The sequence below is a fragment of the Rhinoderma darwinii genome, chromosome 1 (assembly GCF_050947455.1).
Source record: "Rhinoderma darwinii isolate aRhiDar2 chromosome 1, aRhiDar2.hap1, whole genome shotgun sequence".
NCBI lineage: Eukaryota > Metazoa > Chordata > Amphibia > Anura > Rhinodermatidae > Rhinoderma > Rhinoderma darwinii.
The window spans coordinates 386666164-386678926 of NC_134687.1; the positions used below are offsets into that span (position 1 = coordinate 386666164).

General features: G+C 42.9%; 1 protein-coding gene across 1 annotated transcript in view; it reads right to left on the reverse strand.

Annotated features, from left to right (window-relative positions):
* RASEF (RAS and EF-hand domain containing) overlaps positions 1–12763 on the reverse strand; it is a 101876-nt gene that overhangs the window by 33952 nt on the left and 55161 nt on the right. Inside the window, exons 4-9 of the mRNA XM_075852286.1 lie at positions 11043–11138; positions 9267–9344; positions 8804–8919; positions 8653–8721; positions 1872–1956; positions 50–129 (exon numbers count right to left, since the gene is read on the reverse strand). Coding sequence (XP_075708401.1) covers positions 50–129; positions 1872–1956; positions 8653–8721; positions 8804–8919; positions 9267–9344; positions 11043–11138 — 524 coding nt within the window. The remainder of the gene's footprint in view (positions 1–49; positions 130–1871; positions 1957–8652; positions 8722–8803; positions 8920–9266; positions 9345–11042; positions 11139–12763) is intronic.

Genomic DNA, 12763 nt, shown 5'->3' on the forward strand with positions numbered 1-12763 from the left:
ACAATATAATGGTAATACACAAGAGACATCATTATTAGCCATACTGTACCGGTCATAGGGAGAATTACATCTGTTGAGCTTGGGACTGTTTCTAGAAATTGTACTTCCTGGTGAAGTGTTGTTTGCACGCTGAAAAGACAAACAAAATTCTTTAGAACCGTCATAGGAACTGAGCTGAAAAATCTACAGTAAAATACCTCAATGGGATGTCCTGATCTAGTGAACTGTTGGACATATACACAGTCGAGTCACATTATTATGACCACCTCCTACTTTTGACATTGGCAGCGTGGAACCCATGGAGAAAGTGATGTGTCGTGGATTGACTTGGTGGGTATATAAAGTGTGCGATAGGCTGTCTGAACACATATCACTCATTGTTGCTATGGGTAAAAGGGGCGATTTATCAGAGTTGCAAAAAGGGATGATTATTGGCTTTCGAGCTAAGGGTGGCAATATTTCTCAAACAATACGTTGACTCTGGACTTGATATAACACAGTGGACCAACACTGTTGCTTAATGGTCCAAAGTCCTGTTTTCAGATTAAAGTAAATTTTGCATTTCATTTGGAAATCAAGGTCCTAGACTGTAGAGGAAGAGTGGAGAGGCATCAATTCAAGTTGCTTGCAGTCCAGTGTGAAGTTTCCACTAATGGTTTGGGGAGCCACGTCATCTGCTGGTGTTGGTCCACTGCGTCATATTAAGTCCAGAGACAACGCAGCCGTCTACCAGGAAATTTTAGAGCACTTCATGCTTCCCTCTGCTGACAAGCTTTATGGAGATGCTGATTTAATTTTCCAGCAGGACTTGGCACCTGCCCACACTGTCAAAAGTACCAATACCTGGTTTAATAACAACAGTATCACTGTGCTTGATTGGCCCGCAAACTCGCCTGACCTAAACCCCATAGAGAATCTATGAGGTATTGTCAAGAGGAAGATGAGAGACACCAGACCCAACAATGCAGACGAGCTGAAGGCCGCTATCAAAGCAACCTGGGCTTCCATAACACCTCAGTAGTGCCACAGGCTGATCGCCTCCAGGCCACGCCACATTGATGCAGTAATTCATGCAAAAGGAGCCCTGAGCAAGTATTGAGTGCAGATACTGTACATGCTTTTCAGTAGGCCAGCATTTCTGTATTAAAAATCATTTCTGAAATTGGGCTTATATAATATTCACATTTTCTGAGACACAAAATTTTGGGCTTTCATTAACTGTTAGCCAAAATCAGCAACAAGAAAAAAATGCTGGAAATAGATCACTCTGCGTAATGAATCTATAGAATACAGGAGATTCACTTTTTGAATTGAATTACCGAAATAAATTAAATTTTGATGATATTCTAATTAATTGAGAAGGACTAGTATATATATATATATATATATATATATATATATATATATATATATATATATATATAAAAATTGATAAAGAAGCAGCACTGTTATCCAAATAGTAAGAGGGTACAAAAGAAATCCTATATATATCATTTTTCTATGTTCCCTTGCATCCAGAAAGTGAAAATTTGACAGCTTGAAGGTTTCATGAATGCCAGATTAAAAGAGTAATATTTCTGTATTTTTCTATATTAAATTTGTAATAGTAATGATTAGGCACCATGTAAAAAGTGCGAGACAGAATTGTGTGGCAAAGGTATAAATGTCTTTGAAGATTAATTTGTTCTTCATATAATGATATTTTTCTTTCTGCTGGGAGAAACCAGGAGAAAAGATTAAACTTTAATAAAGATGTCTGTGCCCTGAGCCATGCTCATATCCACACTGCAGTGCAGATATCCTAGCAGGGAGCAAGCATATCATTACTCGCGCAAGAGGAACAGCAACCAGTCTCGGGAACATGAACGTACTAGTGATCTGTTGTACTTGATCAGACTGTTCTCCAGCACACTCCGCAGTCCATCATTACTGTCATGCAGCTTTCTATTAGCTGTTCTGTAATCAAAAGGTATAAAATGTGAACTTAAGAAATGTTGAAGGCGCTTTCTCTTTCAATATAAATAGTGTAAAAATGAATGATAAAACCTAATTAGTACCTTATAATCAAACATATAATATAATATAGAAGAATGCAGCAAATCCGTCTTCATTGCAAGTCAAAAATCTCAGGACTCGATTAAACACAATATAAATTATTTTATTATTTTATATTTTCACTTCGCCATCAGATAAATGTATATTTGTGTCCTGGATGATTTCATTATGTTCTTGTTAGAATTGACACAAAATCATTATTTTAAAAATTCTGTTATAGTTCTATGTCACAATTAGGGATGCACGATGCATCGAAACTTCGATACTGTTTTGAAACCGTGCACCCTCAAACGGTTCAATACCGTTATTTCATGTATTTCGATACTAAGCTATGCGGCCGCACAGCTCAGTATAGTAACACATGAATGTATCAGAGCAGGGCTGCGGCTGTGTAACACAGCCATTGCCCCGCTCCTGATAAGTGCGCGCGGTCAGCATGAGGTGATGCGACCAGCGCTGCACTAATGAGCGGCGGCACTGAAGACAGAACATGGCGGGCGAACTACAAAACACCCCCACGTTCTGTCTTCGGTGCTGCCCCGCCGCTCATTAGTGCAACGCTGGCCGCATCACCTCATGCTGACTGCGCGCACACTTGTTGTCAGGAGCGGGGCAATGCCTGTATTACACAGCCACAGTCCTGCTGTAACGGCGGAGATGAGAGAAACCACTCATCTCTGCCGCTACTTCCCTGAATGCTGCGATGAAAGCTGACTGCAGCATTCAGAGGAAAATGAGAAGGGGGGATGCCCTTTGGATCGCGTCACAGGGAATTCCTGTGACCTGATCGAGGGCCACACCATATATGGGCAGACAGCCCAGGGTCCATATTTCCTGTTAGGGAATACTGAGGTTTGTCCTAACAACTGCCTGTGTACTATCAGTACACAGGCTAATGTACTGGCATATAGATATATTAAAGTTCAAAAATAAAAAAGTAAAAAAGAAATAAAGTAATGTTAAATAAAAAATAAAAAAACACACACATTACCATAAACATTAAAATAAGTCTTGATACACATATTGGTATCATCGCAACTGTAATAACACATTTATAGCGTCATTCATGTTTACGCTGTTATAAAATTAAATAAAAACAGCTTTCTTTCACTTATTAATGTGAGGCACGAGGTATTATGAATTTTGAACCTCCATGTGCCTCACATTAATAGTAATTAACCCCATCATGTACCTCACACATTAACCCAATGTTGTCCATTATGACTGAGGAACATGATGGGGTTCATCATACTTTGTTTTTTATTATTATTGTTGGCAAAAGTATTGTTTTGGTATCAAAATTGCAATACTACACGAAGTATTGGTATCGAAGTCCAAATTCTGGTATCGTGACATCCCTAGTCACGATTAATCTATTTAGTGTCCATGCAAGGTGGCATACAAAGTGGCTGTGGGTCTGTATTACCTGCGGTCTGTGTGCAGCCATATAATGGCAATGCATCTGGGGGAGAACATTTTCATAGCACAGCATACAATAGAGCAATTTTTTTCTTGCAGAATTGTATGGAATCCATAACAGAAAAAATCATTGGTTTGCCTCAGGGTGAAGTTGAAGGTACTCATGGGAACAGTATGGGCCTATAGAATTCTATGGGCACTGTATTATTGATCTGTACAACACGGATACATGTAACAGCTGTGGGCATGAACCCTTACATCAACTTTATATGATATTCCTCCTCATTCATAAGTAACACATGGGACTAGCCCCTAAGGAATGTTCCTAATCTGTGCTGCTGGGGGTAGGGCTCAGAGCAGAATCAGTCTCCTCCCCCCTCTGGCAGCAGACTATATTCTTACTTCCCCTGCAGAAGGAGTCTTCTCAGCTATACTTCCATGCTGCTGCAGCGGCTCTGCATCTTCCCTGACAAGCAGGGCAGAAAGCTTTTTCTATTGGATGTTCTGCAGTGAACGGAGAATCACTATGCAGAGACCTGGCTGTGGGGAGAGTAGTGGAGCATGCGTGTTCACCAGCACTAAGCTCATGGTAGATTGCTTTTCACTTTGAACACCAGGTGGCGCCATACTATGTAAGTAAACGTCATAACTCTTCACTGAATCGTTTTGTTAATAGCATGTAAATGGAAAACATTGTTCATGTTTTATGATCTATACAAGCAATATGATATTTAATGGTTGAACAACCTCTTTAAGAAGCAATCTGATTGGTTGCCATGGGCAACAACTCCACTTTTCCTTTTCACCTGTTTTGATAAATCTCCCCAAACTATTTGTCTGTGTATTTAATTTTTTCAATAAAAAAAGTAAAATAGTTAAAAAATTACCAATACTTTGGTATCACAGTAAAGATTGTTTCAGTAAATTGCATAAGCATCCACTTCCTAACACGTTACAATTAGAAATATTCAACTTAGCCTCAAGGACTCATCAGCAGTCTGTTCCCTGTCAAAAGATGACATACTCAGGCTAATGTAAAACACTCTGCGTCTGCTAATGGCTTTTACATCGTATGGATTTCATTATGTTTTGGGTTTATAGCTTGTCACTATCTCTGAGTGCCTATACACCAGGGGTCTCAAACTCGGCCGGGTAAGTGGGCCACATATAGAAAAAAATGTAAAGTTGTTGGGCCGCATTACTTTCAAATTTGATACATTACAAAATTATTGTTAATTAATTCGTTATTAGAACTACTATAACAATACTACATTACTATAATACTACATTACTATAATAATAGCGCTAGGTTTAAACTTACCGGAAATTTGCGAGATTTCTCCACGTGATTATTTCAACAATCCAGTTTTACAGTTTAAGTGTCGCTAAATGAGGTCCGGAAGCTCAGTTGGCAGCGTTTGGCAGACAAACAAATGTCAAAATTAGGCAGCCCCTTTTTAGATAATGCCACAGAGCCCTCTATAGATAATGCCACAGTTCCCTCTGTAGCTGCTGCCACAGTGTCCTCTGTAGATGCTGCCACAGAGCCCTCTATAGATACTGCCACAGTGCCCTCTGTAGATACTGTCACAGTGCCCTCTGTAGATACTGCCACAGTGCCCTCTGTAGATGTTACGTCTATGGCCGGGGGTCGTCGTTCAGACTTACCCCTTGACGATCCCGGCCATGGACGTCTCTCTTCTCGGCGTCCGCTCCCTCCTGGGAGACACCGGCACTCTCTTCAGGGTCCTCGGACTGTTTCTCGCAGGGCGCGCGCCCGCGCGTGCAAGGCCTTAAAGGGCCAGTACGCGTCCAGCTGTCTAACATCAATTATCAGCCCAAATGGCTGCTGGACAATAATAAGGGGCCCTGCCCACTGGTTCCTTGCCTGAGAGTTGTTGTATACCCTAGTTTGTCTTGCAAAAGGTCTCCCAGTGTTTTCCAGTTCCCAGTGTTACCCGTTCCTGCTGCCTGTACCCTGTATCCTGTGCTATTGTATCTACAAGTGAGAGTCAAGTCGTGCCTTCCCGCTGCATCCACGGTGTCACCTGCTGTGAAAGTCAAGTCGTGCCTTCCCGCTGCATCCGCAACGTCACCTGCTGTGAAAGTCAAGTCGTGCCTTCCCGCTGCATCCGCGGTGTCACCTGCTGTGAAAGTTAAGTCGTGCTCCCGCTACTGTCTACATTGCCTCAGGTACCCGTTCTGAACTATAGACATTGTTTTGTACCTTGTTGGCCAGCTGCTACTCCACTACGCAGTACGGCCCAGTGGGTCCACACCCCGCGTCGTGACAGTAGATGCCACAGTGCCCTCTGTAGTTACTGCCACAGTGCCCTCTGTAGATACTGCCACAGTGCCCTCTGTAGATAATGCCACAGTGCCCTCTGTAGATAATGCCACAGTGCCCTCTGTAGATAATGCCACAGTGCACTCTTTAGATAATGCCACAGTCCCCTCTGTAGATACTGCCACAGTGCCCTCTGTAGATAATGCCACCATGTCCTCTGTAGATGCTGCCACAGTGCCCTCTGTAGATGCTGCCACAGTGCCCTCTGTAGATGCTGCCACAGTGCCCTCTGTAGATGCTGCCACAGTGCCCTCTGTAGATGCTGTCACAGTGCCCTCTGTAGATGCTCCCACAGTGCCCTCTGTAGATAATGCCACATACACCCCTTGTAGATAGTGCCACAGACAACCCCAGTAGATAGCTCCATTGGGGCTCCCTCTAGGAGTGGAATCCCCAGCCAGAGCGTTGCCGACGCTTTGGCCAGGGATTCCTCTGCTGGAGGAGCCCTTGATGTCACTGTTCATACACAGTGACGTCATAGGATCCTCCTGGACCGGAATGTGATGTCAGGGGCAACCCCAGAGGCGGTGTCCCAGAGCGGAGCACTAGTATAGGCCCTGCTCCGGAACTCTGGGGATGCAACTGATATCAGTGTATATGGACCGTGATGTCAGGGGCTTGCCCAGAGCTGGAGTCCCGGAACAGAGCCGCTTCTAGAACCCTGCCTGGGATTCCACCTTTGCTCCTGACATCACTCTTCATATATGGACAGAGATGTCAGGGGCAACCCCAGCTACTAGCGCCACTACTGGGACTCCATCTGTGCTCCTGACATCACTGTCCAGCTCTGGGGAAGCCCTAGACATCGCTGTCCACATGTGGACAGCGATGTCAGGGGATTCCAGAGTCCTGGAGCAGAGTCTGTGCTAGGGCTCTGCCCGAGACTCCGCTCTGGGAAAGACCCTGACAAAACTGTCCATATATGGACAGCGATGTCAGGGAATTCCACAGAGTCCCAGAGCAGAACCTATACTAGCTCTCTGCCCGGGACTCAGGCTCTGATGAAGCCCCAGACATCGTGTGTTCATTCGATGTCAGGGGATTCCACAGTCCCGGAGCAGAGTCTATGCTAGCGCTCTGCCCAGGACTCCGCTCTTGGGAAGACCCTGACAAAAACCGTCCATATATGGACAGCGATGTCAGGGAATTCCACAGAGTCCCGGAGCAGAGCCTATACTAGCGCTCTGCCCGGGACTCCTCCGCTCTGGGGGAATACCCTGACAAAACTGGCCATATATGATAATATGATGTCTAAAATAATAAAAAGATATTTGACAAAAAAAAAAACTGGCCATATATGGACAGCGATGTCAGGGATTTCCACAGAGTCCCGGAGCAGAACCTATGCTAGCGCTCTGCTTGGAACTACGCTCCGGGGAAGACCCTGACATCGCGTGTCCATTCATGGACAGCGATGTCAGGGATTTCACAGAGTACTACAGTAGAGCTGATACTAGCGGCTCTGTGTCCCGCGGGTTGCTGATGACAGCCTCAGGGGTTGCATGCAGGCCGCGTGCTTGAGACTCCTGCTATACACTGATATTCCTTTATTGGACTGGATTCTCAGTTCCCCATGGTTACCTTTTCCATCAGTAAGGTGGTGGGAGAAACACCATCTCCTATTAGAAAATGATAACCACTTCCTTAGCCTCCAAAACTTTTATTTTTCTCTTAATCCACTTATTTTTTCCCCCTTCTATTACATTTTCCCTCTCTTTTCCCTCTTCCTTCCTTATTTTCTTCATTCCGTGCTCCATATGTTGCTTTCTACAGTAATGTTTTAGCTAGTTTATGTGTCCGGCAGTTAGGCTCTATTCACACGACAGGGTCCGAGTGTCGGCCGATAAAAATGGACGTTTTTGTCAGTTTTTCTCGGCCGTCTTGCATCCGTTTTGCATCTGTTGTTTTTTAATTTAATTTGTACATTTTCTGCCACACACTTCCCTTTGTAGATAATGCCACACCATGCCCTCTGTAGATAATGCCACATACTGCCCTCTGTAGATAATGCCACACACTGCCCTCTGTAGATACTGCCACAGCCCCCCTGTAGGTAATGCCACACATCCCCCCTCTAGGTAGTGCCACACAGCCCCCTGTAGGTAGTGCCACACAGCCCCCCTGTAAGTAATGCCACACAGCCCCCCTGTAGGTAGTGCTACACAGCACCCTTGTACATAGCCACACCTCATAGATACATATATGAACAGTGAAGTCAGGGACTTCTCCTGGATCGGAATCACCAGCCACAGCACCGGGGATTCCGCTTCAGAAGTCCCTGACGTCACTGTCCATATATAACCCGTGAAGTCAGGGTCTTCGCCTGTAGCGGAATCCCCAGCCACAGCCTCGACAACGCTGTGGCTGGGGATTAAGGATTCCGCTCCTACAGGGAGCAACAAAATAGCCTCCTCCTCCTCCTCACATGCACTTCGCACTGTGAGGAGGCGAAGAGAGCGAGCGATAGGCAGAATATACGGCCGTCACTCGGATCACCTCCGAGTGACAGCCCGTGCTTTACACGGCCCCATAGATTTCTATGGGAGCTGTGCGGCCAGGAGAATGACCCAAAATAGGGCATGTCCCATTTTTTGACGACCATCAAAAAACCGGCCGAGAATCCCTGTCGTGTGAATAGGGCCCTAAGTATAATATATCATCTTATCAATATTGTTATTTTAGATTGACATTGTGCTTCTCTGCTACATACGAATTTGCTAGTTAGATCTTAGGCTAGTTAGGTCTTAGGCATTTTTAGGAACTCAAGTGAGTGCATAAAAATGTTGCTGAACTGTATGATTTAAGCAAAATCCTGAAAAAAATATACGTACTGCAGTATTTCAATTTGGTGTGCCAAATTCTCCTGTTCATCTGTATATTCCCTGATAATTTCCATATCTCTAAAAGGGAGAATAAATCAGTATTACATTCCATCCATAAACTTTATTGAAAATTTTTCAAGGAGTTACACTTGCTATATACCTTTCAGAGCTCAGGCTTTGATCTGCATAATCACTTTTCAGAGCATCAAGTTCACTCTGGAGGAAAGAGATGCTGGTTTGAGCCTCTAGGAGATCCTTTTTAAGTTTCTGATTTTCCTGGTAGAAAAATATAGTGAAGTTTTTAATGCTCAGCAAGAAACTTGAAGATACCGTACATTACCGCGGACTATGAAAGCGCTGGTAATATTTAACATTCCATCAGTAGTCATCCAGATATGACTACTAGACTACTCAAAACCGCAAAATGCCAGTTTTAATAGGACTTCTTTGATTAAAAATAGTTTGCCCTAAAAATAGCTAGAATGTGGAAGCCTGAAGCACTGAATGCAGTACATTGTGTCTGTTGTATGGTGTCATACATTTATAGCGATTCATATTAAAACACAGCAAAGCACTCCGGTCAGATGACAACGTATTTAGCTCCTCCAGTAGCGATAACTTACCATAGTCAATTCATGCAGTCGTTTCTTCAGGGCAGCCACATCTTCCTTTAGGCTTATGTTCTTTGACTGTTCTTCAAGCTAGGTGAATGACACAAAACAACACCACTAAATAGGTGATCCAGGCTTATATTATAGAGCTCTTGTATCACAAAATTGGTTACACATCATAGCAATAATATTACTTAGAATAACAAAGAGTGCGCCTAATTGCTTAAACATTAATGCAAACAAAAAGTACAGCGGTTGTCCATAGCAACCTATCACATCCTTGGTAGAAGGGACCTATTGTATTAAATATATATCATATATATGAAATACGTCCATTTATCTATGTATGTAGCTATGTATTTTTTTTATCCAATGTTGATGTTTTTATTAATTAGTGAAAACACTATATAGTAAGGGCTCATTCAGGCGAGCGTGTTCCTCGTCCGTGTGCTGTCCGCTGAAATAACTGACAGCACATGGACCCATTCATTTTAATGGGGCTATGCACACATGCCTGAGTTTTCACGCAGCGAGAGCCCATTGTGTGAAAATTACTGCATGTCCAACTGTATATTGGTGCATTTTTGCGGACGTTGTCGCCCATTGAAGTCTGTGGGTACGTGAAAACCACGGACAGCACACGGACAACATGCATGTGCTGTCTATGTTTCACGCAACAGTTGTAAAGAAATGTAGAGGAATAAGAAACAACGGATACCACACACAAAGTACGCTGATGCCATAGGCAACGCACACTGATGGCACATGGACATGAAAAGCAGGAAATACGCTCCGTTATTTGAGCACCCAAATTGGACACGCTCGTGTGAATGGAGCCTTAGTGTTCAACCTGCTATAGAAAAAAAAAAGATAAGTCTATATATGGCCAAGAAGTAATGTTCATGGAGAGATGATAGATCACTGGAGCACTGTTCACAGTTAAAGGCACACATTTTTATTTTATTTTATGCCTAAAAATGGAAAGAGGGAATGAAAAAGCGAAATTTCCCTTTGTTCACAGCGTTTATTTGAAATGTTTTTGCCGTGTTTTACTCGCCGGAAAACGCTTCAAAAACGCATGCTTTAAGCCACCGATAGACATCAATGGAAAAACACATTGCAGTGCATACGACGTGTTTTTTTCTATGCACGTGTTTAAAAAATGCGTAGTGTAAAAAAAAGCATAAATTCTTGGCACGTAAAATGCGTGTAAAACGCGCCTAAATCCCATAGTCAATGGGAGTCCTAATTACGTACCCAAAAATGCTCAGAAAAAGCGTACAAAAAACTGTCAAAAAAGCGTCAAAATGCCTGTACTTTAAAAAGCGCTTTGCTTTGTTTTTAAACGCCGTGTAAACAAAGCCTTATAACCACTAGATTAAGTCTTCTGTGTCTTTCCAGGGACAAAGGTTAGACTAAGAAGTAGCAAACTAACGTTAAACTAGATGACCTTGAGTCTTTTCCTAACTTTTAAGAACCTGCACTCCTACACCTTTACTTGGCCTTTACGTGACATAGTTCTAACAAAAAAAGAAAAAACACCAGATGAGTAGATTGTAAAGCTGTCTGGGTACATATTGCCTTGAGGAGGGAGCAGTTAGCTCTATAAATATCTGCAATAATAACGTTGACATGATGATTCCATTATCCAAACATTTGGCAGCCAACTGCCTTCCCAAAAGACCGATCATCTACAAGAATGTTGTGTTCACTTTGTGCCCTGCTAATTTCACATGACTACATGTCAGCGCTATCCACACTGCTATCTCCTCCTAATATTGCCCTTACCTTTTTAAGCTTTTTAATTGCGACCTGGAGTTCAGCAACTTCAGATTCATGTTGACGCTTCAAGTCATTGAGCGCTTCCTCTGCCTTTCTCTTCTCCTGGAACAGCAAAAAATAATGGAATGTGTTCAAGTTAAGGATTTGCTGCATAGTAAGTGAGAAGTGAACATGTTTTAATTTGTCTGTCTCCGAGTCTCATTGTGTCATACTGTAATATAGATTTTTTTTTTATAAATAGAAGTGGAGCCGGAAATGCATGTTTCCTTTTTCTTGTGGTAGGGGATACAAAGCGTCTTGGCGTGTGCTCTATAAAATCGATTTGTGGTGCCCGCCTTTATAGTTTGTTGTGTCCCAATTTTCTACCAAATCATCTCAAACGATATGGCCAAAACAGCAAGCTAGTAGGGCCCTCTCTCCCTATGTTCATATTGTAACATTGTATCGGATTGTATTTGTAGGTCTCTGCACCCCTATGTCATTTACTGTACAACATTGTGGGAAATGTTGACGATTAATAAATAAATTCATTATTATTATATCGGATAACTCCACTGTAAATAATAAAAATATTAAAAGCGCATATAAAAATGCAAGAGGGGTACAATATTCCTTACACATCACACCACGGCTGCTGCAGAACCTCTTTTTTAAAAGGAAACTGGAGCTTGATTGAATAACAGATCTACTCCCTTTAGACAAGCTATACAGCAGCTTAGCTGTGTATAAAAAAAAATGGGGAGGTTAAAGGGGTTGATAAGAAAAGAAGGCGCTTTCGTGCATTATTTGATGTGCAAGGCAAGTAGATGTATGGTTCTAATAATTGTGCTCACTTTCCAATGCTATGCTAGTGGGCACAACTCCATAGTAAGCCCCAAGTGCAGTCTATCATATGCACATGGGACTCATAACTATGAATGGCAGCTCCTTTTATGGTCATTCCTGGGGCAGGGTCATGATCCTGGTGGGAGATTTCGCTGCGAGTCTGTACACGTTCTAAGGTTACTACACTATAAAGCCCTTTGTATTTTTATGTGTTTGTCGCAGCAAAATCTCCAATACTCTACCAGTGCAGGTCACAGTTCCCCTAGTGCTACCGTCAGTGCGGCAAAACAGCGCTAACCACAAATGTCCTTCTTACAGCATCAGCCACAAATGCCTCATGTCCTAAAAACAGGGCACCAAGCCAGAAGGAGGATAGTAGCCTTTTTTTCAGCATTATTTCAGTCCTCTTCTGAGTTACAAGTCAGCAGCCACTCATGTGTAACTTTCTCTCCAAGAGTCTTAGAACAGGGCGAGGAAGAGAAATTCATGGCAGAAATAGTCTGTGTTAGATCTGTCGGAGAAAGATATAAGGCATCTATGTAGCGCCATGTCTCTATAATCGCAGCATTCTGTCAGAAAGTGACAACTAAACATGTATTAGGCCAGATGCACACGGCTGTTCATTTTAGGACCTGTTCACATCACGTTTTGGCCTTACGTTTAATGTGCACGTTGGGAAAGCACCCTACATGCACGCTAAATGTGCCCATAGAGCTCCATTAGCCTGACGGACTCCAAGAGAGTGTCCCTTTGGCGTTCATCAAACTGGTATATATCGGTATAGCTTTTTTTTTGAGGATGGAATAACGTAGTATACTACGCTGTTTTATCCTGAGGGATCCCACAGAAAAAAGTATACAGCGTCTATACGTTTTTTTACATGGGATCCTATGTGTGAAAGA